Genomic DNA, 15,000 nt, shown 5'->3' with positions numbered 1-15,000 from the left:
TAATGGGGCTACCTGAGAAGGTGATATGTTCTTGAAGTAGTGGAAGATGATATGCCTTTATAACGAGGTTATACATTATATATATATATATATATATATATATATATATATATATATATATATATATATATATACAGTATATATATATATCACTAACACACGTGATTTTAATCAATGTAAATATCAACCCCAAAGTCATTTAATACCGCAAAAACTTGAACTCGAAGACAAAATCACGAACACAAAAACTCCAGCTCGAACTCAATAACTCGAACGCAAGAACTCGAACACAAAAACTCAAACGCAAAAAAACTTGAACTCGAAGACAAAACCACGAACGCAAAATCTCCAACTCGAACAAGGAAGCGAACGCAAAAACTAGAACACAAAATCTCGAGCACAATAACCCGAACGCAAAATCTCGAACACAAAAAAACTCGAACGCCAACTGCATTCCATAACAACGCAAAAGGCCTCATCGATCGCTCATAGATCAGGCGAATAAACAATGAAGACAAAAAAGTCTTTCTTCATATATAATTCAGACTTATTCCATTCCTTTAAAGACTGAGATTTTAATCAATGAGCCCAAGACTAGGGAACAATGGTCTTATTTTGGAGTGTCCTTCTCCTAGAAGAGCTTCTTACCATAGCTAAAGAGTCTCTTCTACCATTATCGCTAGTAAATTAGCCACTGAACGATTACAGTGCAGTAGTTAACCCTTTGAGAGAAGAAGAATTGTTTGGTAATCTCAGTGTTGTCAGGTGTATGAGGACAGAGGAGAATCTGTGAAGAACAGGCAAAGGGAAAGAACCGTAATCAGAGAGAAGGATCCACTGTAGTACTGTCTGACCAGTCAAAGGACCCCATAACTCTCTAGTGGTAGTATCTCAACGGGCGGCTGGTGCCCTGGCCAACCTACTACCAACACATTTTGCATACAACATTTAAGACACATTCAGGACTGTAATTAATAATCTTTATGTAAACGCAGTGCTAGTCTTTCATGACATTAATGTGTACCCGCCCATTGATAGTATAAAAGATGTATGTTAACCTTTATATATGAAAAAAAAATCGCAGACGTCAGTCTTCAAAAATAAGAAATAAATAAATGAAATACATCGAAAAGGACACTGTCGGTCTTCAAAAAAAAAATTATATATATATATATATATATATATATATATATATATATATATATATATATATATATATATATATATATATATATATACATTGAAAATGTCAGAAGTCAGTTTCCAAAAGAAAAAAAATATACATAGAAAATGATGCCAGTCTTTCGAAAAAAAAATACATAAAAAATAACAGACGTCAGTCTTAAGAAAAATAAAATAAAATAAAAAATGAGAGACGTCAGATTAAATAAAATACATACATCGAAAATGACAGACGTGTCTTAAGAAAAAATTAAATAAAAAAATGAGACGTCAATAAAAAAAAAGAAAAAAAGGACAGACGTCAGTCTTGAAGACTATTATTATTGTGTGAAATAAACAAACGCAAAAATGATTTCCTATCTATTAGAAATTTGCTTAACGAGAAAAAGGTCTAAAGACTTTATTTTTACTGACAAATAATCCGAGAGAAGATAAAAATTGAAGATTCTGAAGCTCTACAACTTTTTATAGTGTGTGTATGTGTGTGTGTGTGTGTGTGTGTATGTGTGTGTGTGTGTGTGTGTGTGTGTAGCTAGTATCTTCGACATTTTTTTACTAAGACAAATAAACCAAGACAAGATAAAATTTGAGGATTCTGAAGCTCTTCAGCTTATTATATTGTTTCTGTGTTTGTTTGTTTGTGTGTGTATGTGTGTATGTGTGTGTTTGTGTATGTGTGTGTGTGTGTGTGTGTGTGTAGCTAGCATCTTCGACAATTTTAAACTAGGACAAATAAACCAAGACAAGATAAAAATGGAAGATTCTGAAGCTCTTCAGACTATATTGTCTGTGTGTGTGTGGGTGTGTTTGTGTGTGTGTGTGTGTGTGTGTGCACACGCGTGTGTATGTATGTGTACCCAGCATCTTCAACGTGCAAACACCTCTTCCTCCATTGCAGATAAAAAGGCAACAATTTATATTTCTGTGTGTGCCATGAAAAGCCATAAATAAAAGAATTTATAAATCAGTCATATGGACTGAACAATGACATTTACCCACTATCGATTCAGGCTGAGAAACACCTCTCTCTCTCTCTCTCTCTCTCTCTCTCTCTCTCTCTCTCTCTCTCTCTCTCTCTCTCTCAAGTCACCGTAAATATGAGCCAGTAACCTAGGCTTAATATTCCGTATAATATATTCATCATTATAAAAGTATCATAATATATATATATATATATATATATATATATATATATATATATATATATATATATATATACAACACGCATTTGAGAGAGAGAGAGAGAGAGAGAGAGAGAGAGAGAGAGAGAGAGAGAGAGAGAGAGAGACCTAAAATTCCGTATAATATATTCATCATAAGAAAAGTATCATAATATATATATATATATATATATATATATATATAACGCATGAGAGAGAGAGAGAGAGAGAGAGAGAGAGAGAGACCTAAAATTCCGTATAATATATTTATCATTAGAAAAGTATCATAATATATATATATATATATATATATATATATATATATATATATATATATATATATATATATATATATATGAAACGCATGAGAGAGAGAGAGAGAGAGAGAGAGAGAGAGAGAGAGAGAGAGAGAGAGAGAGAGAGAGAGAGAGACCTAAAATTCCGTATAATATATTTATCATTATAAAAGTATCATAATATATATATATATATATATATATATATATATATATATATATATATATATATATATATATATATATATATATATATATAACACGCATTTGGAGAGAGAGAGAGAGAAGAGAGAGAGAGAGAGAGAGAGAGAGAGAGAGAGAGAGAGAGAGAGAGAGAGAGAGAGAGAGAGAGAGCGCCGTGCTGAAATGTTAACTTTCAACAGTTGGTTCACACAAATACTTCACGCGAGAGAGAGAGAGAGAGAGAGAGAGAGAGAGAGAGAGAGAGAGAGAGAACTTATATGGTAGGCCTATTCCAATTAAAAGACCAGCACTGTAAATAGACTAATTCCAAATAAATGTAATGTACAAAAATCATATTTTAAACAACATAATGTGTCGATTAAATACATCAATGAGAGATAGAATCAGACATGTTCTCTTCTTAGTCTAAAATGAAATTCTAATTTGAAATAGCCAGAGAAAATAGACATCCTTCGATAGCATATCTCTGCTCACGGTCTAGGCAGAGGCGTGTGTAGGCCATGGGTCTAGGTGTACCTAGACTTTGTCTCTGCCTATGGACAAGGGAAGGACTCTTTGCTTGATACGACCTCCCTACATGGAAGGTCCTTCAATATCCTGGAGTCATACATTGCTTGTAAATCATACGTGTATCACACTTGTGCATTATAACGGGTTTTTTTTATTATATATTGCTCTCTATACCTCCCTGTCAACAAAACCGGTTTGAGCCTGATTTTCTTGCATTGATTTTTGAATTTTTGTGCCCTTCTTCCACTGAAACTGTTGTATAAAAAGCTCATACGTGTTTTACACTTGTATATTATAACGTTTTTTTTTCATTATATATTGCTCTCTATACCTCCCTGTCAACAGAACCGGTTTGAGCCTGATTTTCTTGCATTGATTTTTGAATTTTTGTGCCCTTCTTCCACTGAAACTGTTGTATAAAAAGCTCATACGTGTTTTACACTTGTATATTGTAACGGTTTTTTTTTTATTATACATCGCGTTCTATACCTCCCTGTCAACAGAACCGGTTTGAGCCGGTTTTTCTTGCTTTGATGTTTGAATTTTTGTGCCCTTCTTCCACTCAAACTGTTGTATAAAAACCCCTGTCTGTTGAAATAAAGATAGTTGGATTCACCTAGTCTTCCAGTTATCACCTAACTGCCGATACACACAATTGAGAGCCTTCTCTGATTGGCTATGAAGCTTGTAAAGGTTTGTAAAGGTATAGAAGCATTCCTGAATAGGTCATAAGGTAAAATTAGCGAAGACCATATACGGATTATGAAATGGCGTGCATGGAACAGATGATATTGTTATATCTAACAATCAACGTCCAAAGAAAGGGATAAAATTTATCAGCTAGGAGACGAGGTGGTTCTATACACAAATGTACACCAATTTAGATGCAACATCAGTACAGTTTTAAGCTAGTGAATTGACTGAATAGGTAATACAACCCTAAAGACTTTAAAGGCTAGTCAGGAGTTGCCAGAGGCAAGGGACAGGACAATGCCCCAGAGACCAACCATACATATATATGATCAGCGTCCAAGGCCCCTCTCCACCCAAGCTAGGACCATGGAGGATCTGCCAATGGATGATGATGACTCAGCAGGTAGACCTATAGGTTCCCACTAACCTCCCATCCCTAGCTTACAAGGATGATTGGATTACAGACACTACTACAAACTATCTGAGTGGGTCTTGACCTCCTGTCCATGAGATTGTGAGACATGTACATTTTTAGTAGACTACTATTATATTTTTTTATTATTATTATTACTAGCCAAGCTACAACCCTAGTTGGAAAAGCAAGATGCTATAAGCCCAAGGGCTCCAATAGGGAAAAATAGCCCAGTGAGGAAAGGAAATAAGGAAATAAATAAATGATGAGAATAGATTAACAATAAATCATTCTAAAAACAGTAACAACGTCAAAACAGATATGTCCTATATAAACTATCAACAACGTCAAAACAGATATGTCATATATAAACTATAAAAAGACTCATGTCAGCCTGGTCAACATAAAAACATTTGCTCCAACTTTGAACTTTTGAACTTCTACTGATTCAACTACTCGCTTAGGAAGATCATTCCACAACTTGGTCACAGCTGGAATAAAACTATAAGAACGAAACTCCAAAGCTGGATAAATGATTGCCTCTCGGGCTAGTGGGGTGATTATAGTCAATTTTTTTTAGTGAGGCAGATTTGCACTTACTTGCAGGGGTGCCCTTTTAGCTCGGAAAAGTTTCCTGATCGCTGATTGGTTGGACAAGATAATTCTAACCAATCAGAGAGCAAGAAACTTTTCCGAGCTAAAAGGGCACCCCCGCGAGTCAGTGCAAATGCGCCTCACTAAAAAAAATTGAGTATAGTGGGATGCTGCTGGTAAACAGATCAGGTTGATTGGCTCGTTACACCAATAATGCAAATTATGCTTAACTATCTAGATGGCGAGATAAGGCGAAGGATGATATGGAGAGAAGAGGTTTAGCGGAAGAGGATGCCTTTCATAGAAGGCATTGGAGAGGGGGTATCAGGCAACCGACCCTTTAATGTAGGGATTATGGTGGATGTTTTTGTGTTGACCAGGCTGACATGAGTCTTTTTATAGTTTATATGACATATCTGTTTGGCGTTGTTAATAGTTTATACAGGATATATCTGTTTTGACGTTGTTACTGTTTTTAGAATGATTTATTGTTAATTTATTCTCGTCATTTATTTATTTCCTTATTTCCTTTCCTCACTGGGCTATTTTTCCCTGTTGCAGCCCTTGGGCTTATAGCATCCTGCTTTTCCAACTGGGGTTGTAGCTTGGCTAGTAATAATAATAATAATAAAAAGAAGACACATATGGGCACCAAAGTATAGAGGTAAGTCTGTTTATGAAACAAAACAACAGAGGTTAATATAATAGGAAAAGTATCTGACTAGCATTCTGTTGGTCAAGAGTTCGAACCCCAATGCAACCTCACTGCACGCATGTGCTATGGTTGCGAGTGGCTGGGGGAGCCTATAGGTCTACCTGCTGAGTCATCAGCAGGCAGGCAGCCATTGTCTGTCCCTCCCTGGTCCTAGCATGGGAAAAGAGAGGGCGCTGATGCTGTACCTGAGAAGACTAAAGTGAAAGAAGCAAGAAAGTATAGCTAATGTGTTAAGGTTTAGCGTTGCTATGAAATGGAATTTTATCCCAATTTCTTTTTTAATTCGTATGTTTTATATATATATATATATATATATATATATATATATATATATATATATATATATATATATATATATATATAGTTTCTTTAGCTACAATTCGCCTGAATGAACTAAACAAATAAAATGTTTCCTCAAAACTTCGTTCATTGCAATATTCCTGAAGATATCCTCATATATATATATATATATATATATATATATATATATATATATATATATATATATAGTTTTATTTCTTTAGCTACAATTCGCCTGAATGAACTAAACATACAAAATGTTTCCTCAAAACTTCGTTCATTACAATATTCCTGAAGATATCCTTTATTTCCTACTTTTAGTTTTAGTAAACAAAGAAAACTAAGGCATTTCAAAACCACTTTGTATCCTGGTCTACCTGTTACTAGGCCTATCCCCAAAAAAGGCGATAGTGTGGAATGATAACAAGGAAAGGCCAGTGGCTGAATAGCTGATGGATTATTATCAGTGTCCACTAGGCCCGGGCAGGGTTGCCAATTCTGATTTTGAATACACGCTACAAGTTTCGAAAACACGCCAAATCCTTGGCATATAGCTAAGTTGAAATAGTTTTACTATGCAATATTTAAGTAAGGAAATATACTATGTAAGGAAACTAGTTTATAATATATATTATCAGGGGGAATTCTGATTTTGAATCCGCGCTACAAGAGTTTCCAAAACGCGCCAAATCCTTAGCATATAAAGTTGGAATAGTTTTAATATACAATATTCAAGTTAGGAAATATACTATGTAAGGAAACTAGTTTATAATATATATTATCACGGTGAAAAGCACTATATTCTCCCCTGGATTTGTCTGAAAAGCGTCAAATAGCCAATAGCGCAACTATGCTAGATTGGAAGAAAGCTGAAATAGTTTTAATATACAAAATTCAAGAAAGGAAATATACTATGTAAGGAAACTAGTTTATAATATATATTATCAGCTGGAATAAGTACTATATTCTCTCCTAGATTTGTCTAAAAAGCGTCAAATAGCCAATAGCGCAACTATGCATATAACAAAGTTGAAATAGTTTTAATATACAATATTTAAGTAGGGAAATATACTATGTAAGGAAACTAGTCTATAGTATATATTATCAGCTGGAATAAGTACTATATTCTCTCCTAGATTTGTCTAAAAAGCGTCAAATAGCCAATAGCGCAACTATGCATATAACAAAGTTGAAATAGTTTTAATATATAATATTCAAGTAAGGAAATATACTATGTAAGGAAACTAGTTTATAATATATATTAACAGCTAGAAAAACACTATATTCTCTCCTGAATTTGTCTGAAAAACGTCAAATAGCAAATAGCGCAACTATGCTAGATTGGAAGAAAGCTGAAATAGTTTTAATATACAATATTCAAGTAGTGAAATATAGTATGTAAGGAAAATAGTTTATAATATATATTATCAGCTGGAATAAGTACTATATTCTCTCCTGGATTTGTCTGAAAAGCCTCAAATAGCCAATAGCGCAACTATGCTAGATTGGAAGAGAGCTGAAATAGTTTTAATATACAGTATTCAAGTAAGGAAATATACTATGTAAGGAAAGTAGTTTATAATACATATTATCAGCTGGAAAAGCACTATATTCCGAGCTATATTTGTCTGAAAAGCGTCAAATAGACAATAGCGCCAATATGCTAGATTAGCATATAACAAAGTTGAAATAGTTTTAATATACAATATTCAAGTTAGGAAATATACTATGTAAGGAAACTAGTTTATAATATATATTATCAGCTGGAATAAGTACTATATTTCGTCCTGTATTTGTCTGGAAAGCGTCAAATAGCCAATAGCACAACTAAGCTAGATTGGAAGTAACTAGCTAATTTCTCCTAAAACTAGCCAGATTTACCGCGAGAGGCGATGTGAATGGCAACGCTGGGACTCCCGGGGACCTGACACACCTGTTTTGTGACTGGGAGAAGAGAAGATTGAAATTCTTCTTCTTCTTATTCTTCCTCTTCTTCTTCTCCTCCTCCTCCCCCTCCTCCTTCTTCTTCTTCTTCTTCTTCTTCTGAGGAGTGGTCAGCTCTTTGGCTTTTATTATTGAACACCAGAGGCCTCAAAGATATGGAAACACCTTGGAGTTACGAGATCACTCTTAAGATATGTTGATTAAACTAAGAAAATATATACCTACTTTTAAGGTTTGCTTTTTCTAGTCCTATACTGAATTAAACCTCTATTCTCTACTAACCTTTGCGTTCAGTTTAATTTAGGCCTATACATTCTTAGGCATATAGCATTTTACACAGCATATTGCATTTAAGCTCAGAAAATATTTACCTACAAGAGGTTTGCTTTTTCTAGTCTTATACTGCATAAAACCCTACTCTTTACAAACCTTTGCGTTCAGTTTAATATAGGCCTATATATTCTTATGCACATGGCATTTTACACAACATATTGCATTTAAAGCTCAGAAAATATTTACCTACAAGAGGTTTGCTTTTTCTAGTCCTATACTAAATTAACCTCTATTCTCTACAAACCTTTGCGTTTAATTTAAAGTAAGCCTATACATTTTTAGGCATATAGCATTTTACACAGCATATTAGTCGTTTATAGTCAAATCTACATTATCGAAGCTCTTGGAAGACAAGAATGTCTAGTTTCTTCTGTTTTGCGTAGGGAATATAAAATGTACTATCTGTCTCATGTACTTTATATATACTTTATAAGCCACCTTCGTTATAAAAAAAAGTTCCTTGTCTACATTTTACTTATAAAAGTACTTTGAAAGTAACATTATGGAGCAATATCCTTTGGTCATTTAAGTACTACACAGAAAAGTAAGTATTATCATTATCATTATTATTATTACTATTATTATTATTATTAATTGCTAAGCTACAACCCTAGATGGAAAAGCAGAATGCTATAAGCCCAAGAGGCTCCAATAGGGAAAATAGCCCAGTGAGGAAAGGAAACAAGGAAAAAATAAATATTTTAAGAATGCTATAATAAATATCTCCTATATAACCTATAAAAACTTTAACAAAACAAGAAGAGAAATTAGATAGAATAATGAGCCCGAGTGTACCCTCAAGCAAGAGAACTCTAACCCAAGATAGTGGAAGACCATGGTAGATATTTTATAGACCTAAGTGGGTGGAAGTCTACCAAATACAATTATAGTTGAATATGTTATTAATTATAATAACAAAATAACAACTGTTATTAGCGCATTTAAACTGGCTTCAGATGTCATGTAATATTTTTAATTTGAAGAGCAATAGAAAGTTGAAATTAAAGAAAGAGGGAAAGATAAAATTAGTATTGGGGGGGTTGCCAGTTATTCATTTAAGCAATGTAAATAATGGAAACTAAATGGAGTGAATGTTGGACTCATAAAGTACACACACACATACATACGTAGATACTGTATATACATATATATATATATATATATATATATATATATATATATATATATATATATATATATATATGCGCAGTGCATAGGTGTATGAGAGAGAGAGAGAGAGAGAGAGAGAGAGAGAGAGAGAGAGAGAGAGAGAGAGAGTCAGGGAAAAATAGCCCAGTGAGGAAATTAAATAAACAAGAGAAGTAATGAACAATTAAAATAACATATTTTAAGTTCAACATAAAAACTTTCGCTACAAATTTGAACTTTTGAAGTTCTACCGATTCAACTATCTGATTAGGAAGAAAAGGAATAAGGAAAAAGAAGATAAAAAAGAAAAACAAGGGAAAAATAAAAATAATAGAAAAAACAGAAGAAAAATAAAACAAGCACAAAAAGAAAAGAAGGATGATAAAATAAAAAGAAGACAAAATAAAAACAAGAAAAATAGAAAAGATAAAGAAAATAAAATATATAAAATAAAAATAAGAAAAACAGAAGAAAAAATAGATTAACAAAAGAAAAGATAAAAATAAAAGAAAAACAAAAAATAACAAAAAAAAAAAGAAAAAAAAGAGGATAAATAAAAGAAAAAAGGAAAAATAAAAATAAAAGACGAAAAGCAAAAAATAATGAAGCAAAAAAGATAAAACAAGGTAAACAAAAGAAAAACAAGAAATAAAAGAAAAGCAAAAAATAAGAGAAAAGAAGAAAAAAAGATGATAAACAACAGAAATAAGAAAATTAAAAGAATTAAAGCAAAAAAAGGCAAAAAAAAGAAATTGTAAAATAAGAACAAAATAAAAAATAAAAAAAAAACAAAAAAAAGGCAAAAAAAGAAGAGAAATTATATAAAAAAAAGAATAGAATATAAAAATAAGATAAAAGCAAAACAAAAGGCAAAGAAAAAAGAAGAGAAATTATATAAAAAAAAGAATAGAATAACAAAAATAAGAAAAAAGCATAAAAAAAAGGCAAAAAAAAGAAGAGAAATTATAAAAAAAAGAATATAAAAAATAAACAAAGCAAAAAAAGAAGAAAAATTATAAAAGAGAAAAGAATAAAAAAACAAGAAAAAAGCAAAAAAAAAAAAAGGCAAAAAAAGAAGAGAAATTATATAAAAAAAATAAAATAAAAAAATAAGAAAAAAAGCAAAAAAAAAGGCAAAAAAAGAAGAGAAATTATAAAAAAATTAATAAAAGAAAAAAAAAAGAAAAAAAAGACAAAAAAAAAGAAATTATATAAAAAAAGAATAGAATAACAAAATAAGATAAAAGCATAAAAAAGGCAAAAATAGAAAGAGTTAGAAACAAGTAAAAGAGTCCTTCACTAACCTGAGATCCTCTGGACGTGTCCATCCTCCGTGGTGAAGTTGACGGTGGTTCCAGGATTGATGTGAAGATGAACGACGTGCTGCCCTTCTTCCACCGAAGCCATGGTCAGCCCTTCTTCCAGGCCTCCCACCAGAGTCCCACCCGCGCCCACGAGGCCGCCCGAACCGCCCATCTCCACGGTAATTGACCCAATGCTCTCGTCGATGGGCGTGAAGCTCTGCGAACTCCTAGATCGAGGAGATGTCCCTCTAGATCGCGTGGGCGTAGGAGATATGGCCTTATAACGCCCACCGCCCCTACCTCTAACCCCGCCCATGTTCAAACAGCTCGTCCAAGGGTCGTCCGCCCCTCCGCCCCTAGAGAAGTACTTGTGCCTGCCTTTCCCCGAGTAGCCTCCGTGATAGCCACCCTGGTAGGCGCCCTGATAGCAGTTCTGATACCCTCCTTTATGATTATAGTATTCATGCGGATGGTGATAATGGCTCCTACCATTACTATGATGGTGGTTACTCCCTGTGGTGGTGTTACCCCCACCGCTACTAACGCCATGGTGAGAAGCGGAACTACCACCACTACCACTACCGTTCTGGTAGTGGTGATAGTGGTGGTGATGGTGATGATGGTGTGGGGAATGTCTCCTACCGGCTGTGGATCCAGCACCTCGACTTCCACCTCCCCAGGGGTGATAGCCGTAGTAGTTATAGTAGCTATGATGGTGATAGGGCCTGTGGTAGGAGGAGGACGCGTGGGGCGTCTCCTCCCCCGTCGAATTCACGGACGACGAAGGGGACACGGGGCCGGAGGCTGAGAGCGAAGAGGCTGGCGACGGTGGGACGCCCATCGTAGATGATGTCGCAGGGCCGCCCTGCAGAGGGCTGTTTGGCTCAGCTGTGGGGTCACTTAGCGGCGTCGTGGGGGTGAGGGTGACTCTGGGAGTAAGGGCGGGGAGGCTCTCCTCCCCCTCCCTCACCTTCACCATCCCACCTGAAGGAGGCGAAGAAGAAGAAGAAACTGGTTATTAGGATATTTAGTTTTCATTAAATATGTCATAATGTAATAAGGGGAATAAATATAATTATAATACAGTATCTTTGATATCTCTCTCTCTCTCTCTCTCTCTCTCTCTCCTCTCTCTCTCTCTCTCTCTCTCTCTCTCTCTCTCTCTCTCTATATATATATATATATATATTTATTTCTCTCTCTCTCTCTCTCTCTCTCTCTCTCTCTCTCTACATATATATATATATATATATATATATATATGCATATACATATATATACATATATATACAAATATATACATATTTATTCATAAATTATATATATATATATATATATATATATATCTATTCTAGTATATATATACTAGTATATATATTCAACATCCTTAATTTTAAATCCGCTCAAGGAGTGGCTCCAGAAAATAACGACAAAAGTCCCTGCCTCGTTCATCTCCCCACATCAGAATTGTGAAAGAAATTAATGTTGTTTATGATCTTGAAATATTTTATTTTGATTGCTATTACTTCTTTTGTAGTTTATTTATTTCCTTATTTCCTTTCATCACGGGGTTATTTTTCCCGGTTGGAGCCCTTGGTCTTACCAGTATTCTGCTTTTAAAACTAGGGTTGTAGCTTGGCTAGTAATAATAATAATAATAATAATAATAATAATAAACCTTTTTATAATCTATAAGAGATGATACCTGTTGCTTTTGTTAATTAATAACAGGGTTTTAAATCATAATAATTTAATATAGTGTCCCATGGTCGGAATTTAATTAATTTTATGTTAATGACGTAATGATAATAATAATAATAATAATAATAATAATAATAATAATAATAATAATAATAATGATAATAATAATAATAATAATGATATTAATAATAATAATAATAATAAAAATAATAATAATAATAATAATAATAACAATAATAATAATAATAATAATAATAATAATAATAACAATAATGATAATAATAATAATAATGATAATAATAATAATAATGATAAAAATAATAAAAATAATAATAATAATAATAATAAAAATAAAAATAAAAACAATAATGATAATAATAATAATAATAATAACAATAATGATAATATAAATAACAATAATAACAATAATAATAACAATGATAATAATAATAATGATAATAATAATAATAACAACAACAACAACAACAATAATAATAATAATAATAATAATAATAATAATAATAATAAACCATTTTCTAAGGCATTGATTAATAACAGCACCCGAAATAATAATAATGTAATATATTGTCCTATGGTCTGATTGTAAAGTAATGTTAACGAAACATCTAAAGTCACATTACAACATCCAAACCACAAAGGAATGTGGTATAAAAAAAAATGTACACTAATGTTCCATTAGGTGGCCATAGGCTTAACTTAAACCATCGCAGTTGGTTGAAGGACACCATGTTAATGACTTTCCTTAAGGAAATATATTTGAAACTAGGGGAGGTACTCAGTAGAGTGCAGATCTCCGCCGGTGCAGCTTATTTCTCGAACTTGACCTTCGACCTTGAGCTTCCAAAATTTACGATTGAAATTGTGATCAGGAATTTGAAACTAGAGGAGGTAATCAGCAGTGCGCAGATCTCCGCCAATGCAACTTATTTATCGACATTTTGCTTGATCGTGACCTTGACCTTTGACCTTGAGCTTCCAAAATTTTATGATTTCCAGATTTTTATATAACAGTTAATCCCTGAAAATTTCATTACTCTACGATTGAAATTATGGTCAGGAATTTGAAACTAGAGGGGTATTAAGTAGAGCGCAGATCTCCGCCAATGCAGCTTATTTCTCAACCTTGACCTTTGACCTTGAGCTTCCAAAATTTAATGATTTCTAGGTTTTTATATAACGGTTAATCCCTGCAAGTTTCATTACTCTACGATTAAAATTGTAATAAGGAATTTGAAGCTAGAGGAGGTACTCAGTAGAGAGCAGATCTCCGCCAGTGCAGCTTATTTTTCGACCTTGACCTTTGACCTTGAGCTTCCAAAATTTACGATTGAAATTATGGTCAGGAATTTGAAACTAGAGGGGTACTCAATAGAGTGCAGATCTACGCCAATGCAGCTTATTTCTCGACCTTGACCTTTGACCTTGAGCTTCCAAAATTTTATAATTTCCAGCTTTTTATATAACAGTTAATCCCTGAAAATTTCATTACTCTATTATTGAATTTGTGATCAGGAATTTGAAACTAGGGGAAGTACTCAGTAGAGCGCAGATCTCCGCCAATGCAGCTTATTTCTTGACCTTTGACCTTTGACCTTGACCTTCCAAAATTTAATCATTTCCAGCTTTTTATATAACAGTTAATCCCTGAAAATTTCATTACTCTATTATTGAATTTGTGATCAGGAATTTGAAACTAGGGGAAGTACTCAGTAGAGCGCAGATCTCCGCCAATGCAGCTTATTTCTCGACCTTGACCTTTGACCTTGACCTTCCAAAATTTAATCATTTCCAGTTTTTATATAACGGTTATTCACTGAAAATTTCCTTACTCTACTATTGAAATTATGGTCAGGAATTTGAAGCTAGAGGGGTACTTAGCAGAGCGCAGATCTCCGCCAATGCAGCTTATTTCTCGACCTTTGACCTTTGACCTTGACCTTCCAAAATTTAATCATTTCCAGCTTTTTATATAACAGTTAATCCCTGAAAATTTCATTACTCTATTATTGAAATTGTGGTCAGGAATTTGAAACAAGAGGAGGTACTCAGTAGAGCGCAGATCTCCGCCAATGCAGCTTAGTTCTCGACCTTGACCTTAGACCTTGACCTTCCAAAATTTTTTAATTTCCAGGTTTTTATATAACAGTTAATCAATTAAAGTTTCATTACTCTACGATTAAAATTGTGGCCAGGAATCTATTCACAAACAAATACACACACACAAACAAACAGAGGGTAAAACATAACCTCCTTCCAACTTCGTTCGCGGAGGTAACAACGTTAACTAGAAAAGCACTCTGAGAGTGCAGACCTCCGCCCCGGCAGCTTATTTCTCGAAACCCAGCTTGCCTTTCCCAGAATCAATTCAGACCGTAGGCGTATTTGAAGTCTGTGTGACAACCATATGCGAAGTTGGGATTAAGGTCAGGGTTAAATCAGTCGACCTTTTGCTCGACCTTGACCTTGACCTTTGACCTAGGAC

General features: G+C 33.6%; 1 protein-coding gene across 2 annotated transcripts in view; it reads right to left on the bottom strand.

Moving 5' to 3' along the window:
* LOC137652520 (fibronectin type-III domain-containing protein 3a-like) overlaps positions 1-15,000 on the bottom strand; it is a 211,875-nt gene that overhangs the window by 157,230 nt on the left and 39,645 nt on the right. For both annotated transcript variants that reach the window (XM_068385974.1, XM_068385975.1), the window contains exon 2: positions 10,797-11,780. In XM_068385974.1, coding sequence (XP_068242075.1) covers positions 10,797-11,775 — 979 coding nt within the window. In that variant the 5' untranslated portion in view covers positions 11,776-11,780. The remainder of the gene's footprint in view (positions 1-10,796; positions 11,781-15,000) is intronic.

This window comes from Palaemon carinicauda, chromosome 13 (genome assembly GCF_036898095.1).
Source record: "Palaemon carinicauda isolate YSFRI2023 chromosome 13, ASM3689809v2, whole genome shotgun sequence".
Taxonomy (NCBI): Eukaryota; Metazoa; Arthropoda; class Malacostraca; order Decapoda; family Palaemonidae; genus Palaemon; species Palaemon carinicauda.
The sequence above is the reverse complement of the archived record's forward strand: the minus strand, read 5'-3'. Positions and strand labels throughout refer to the sequence as shown.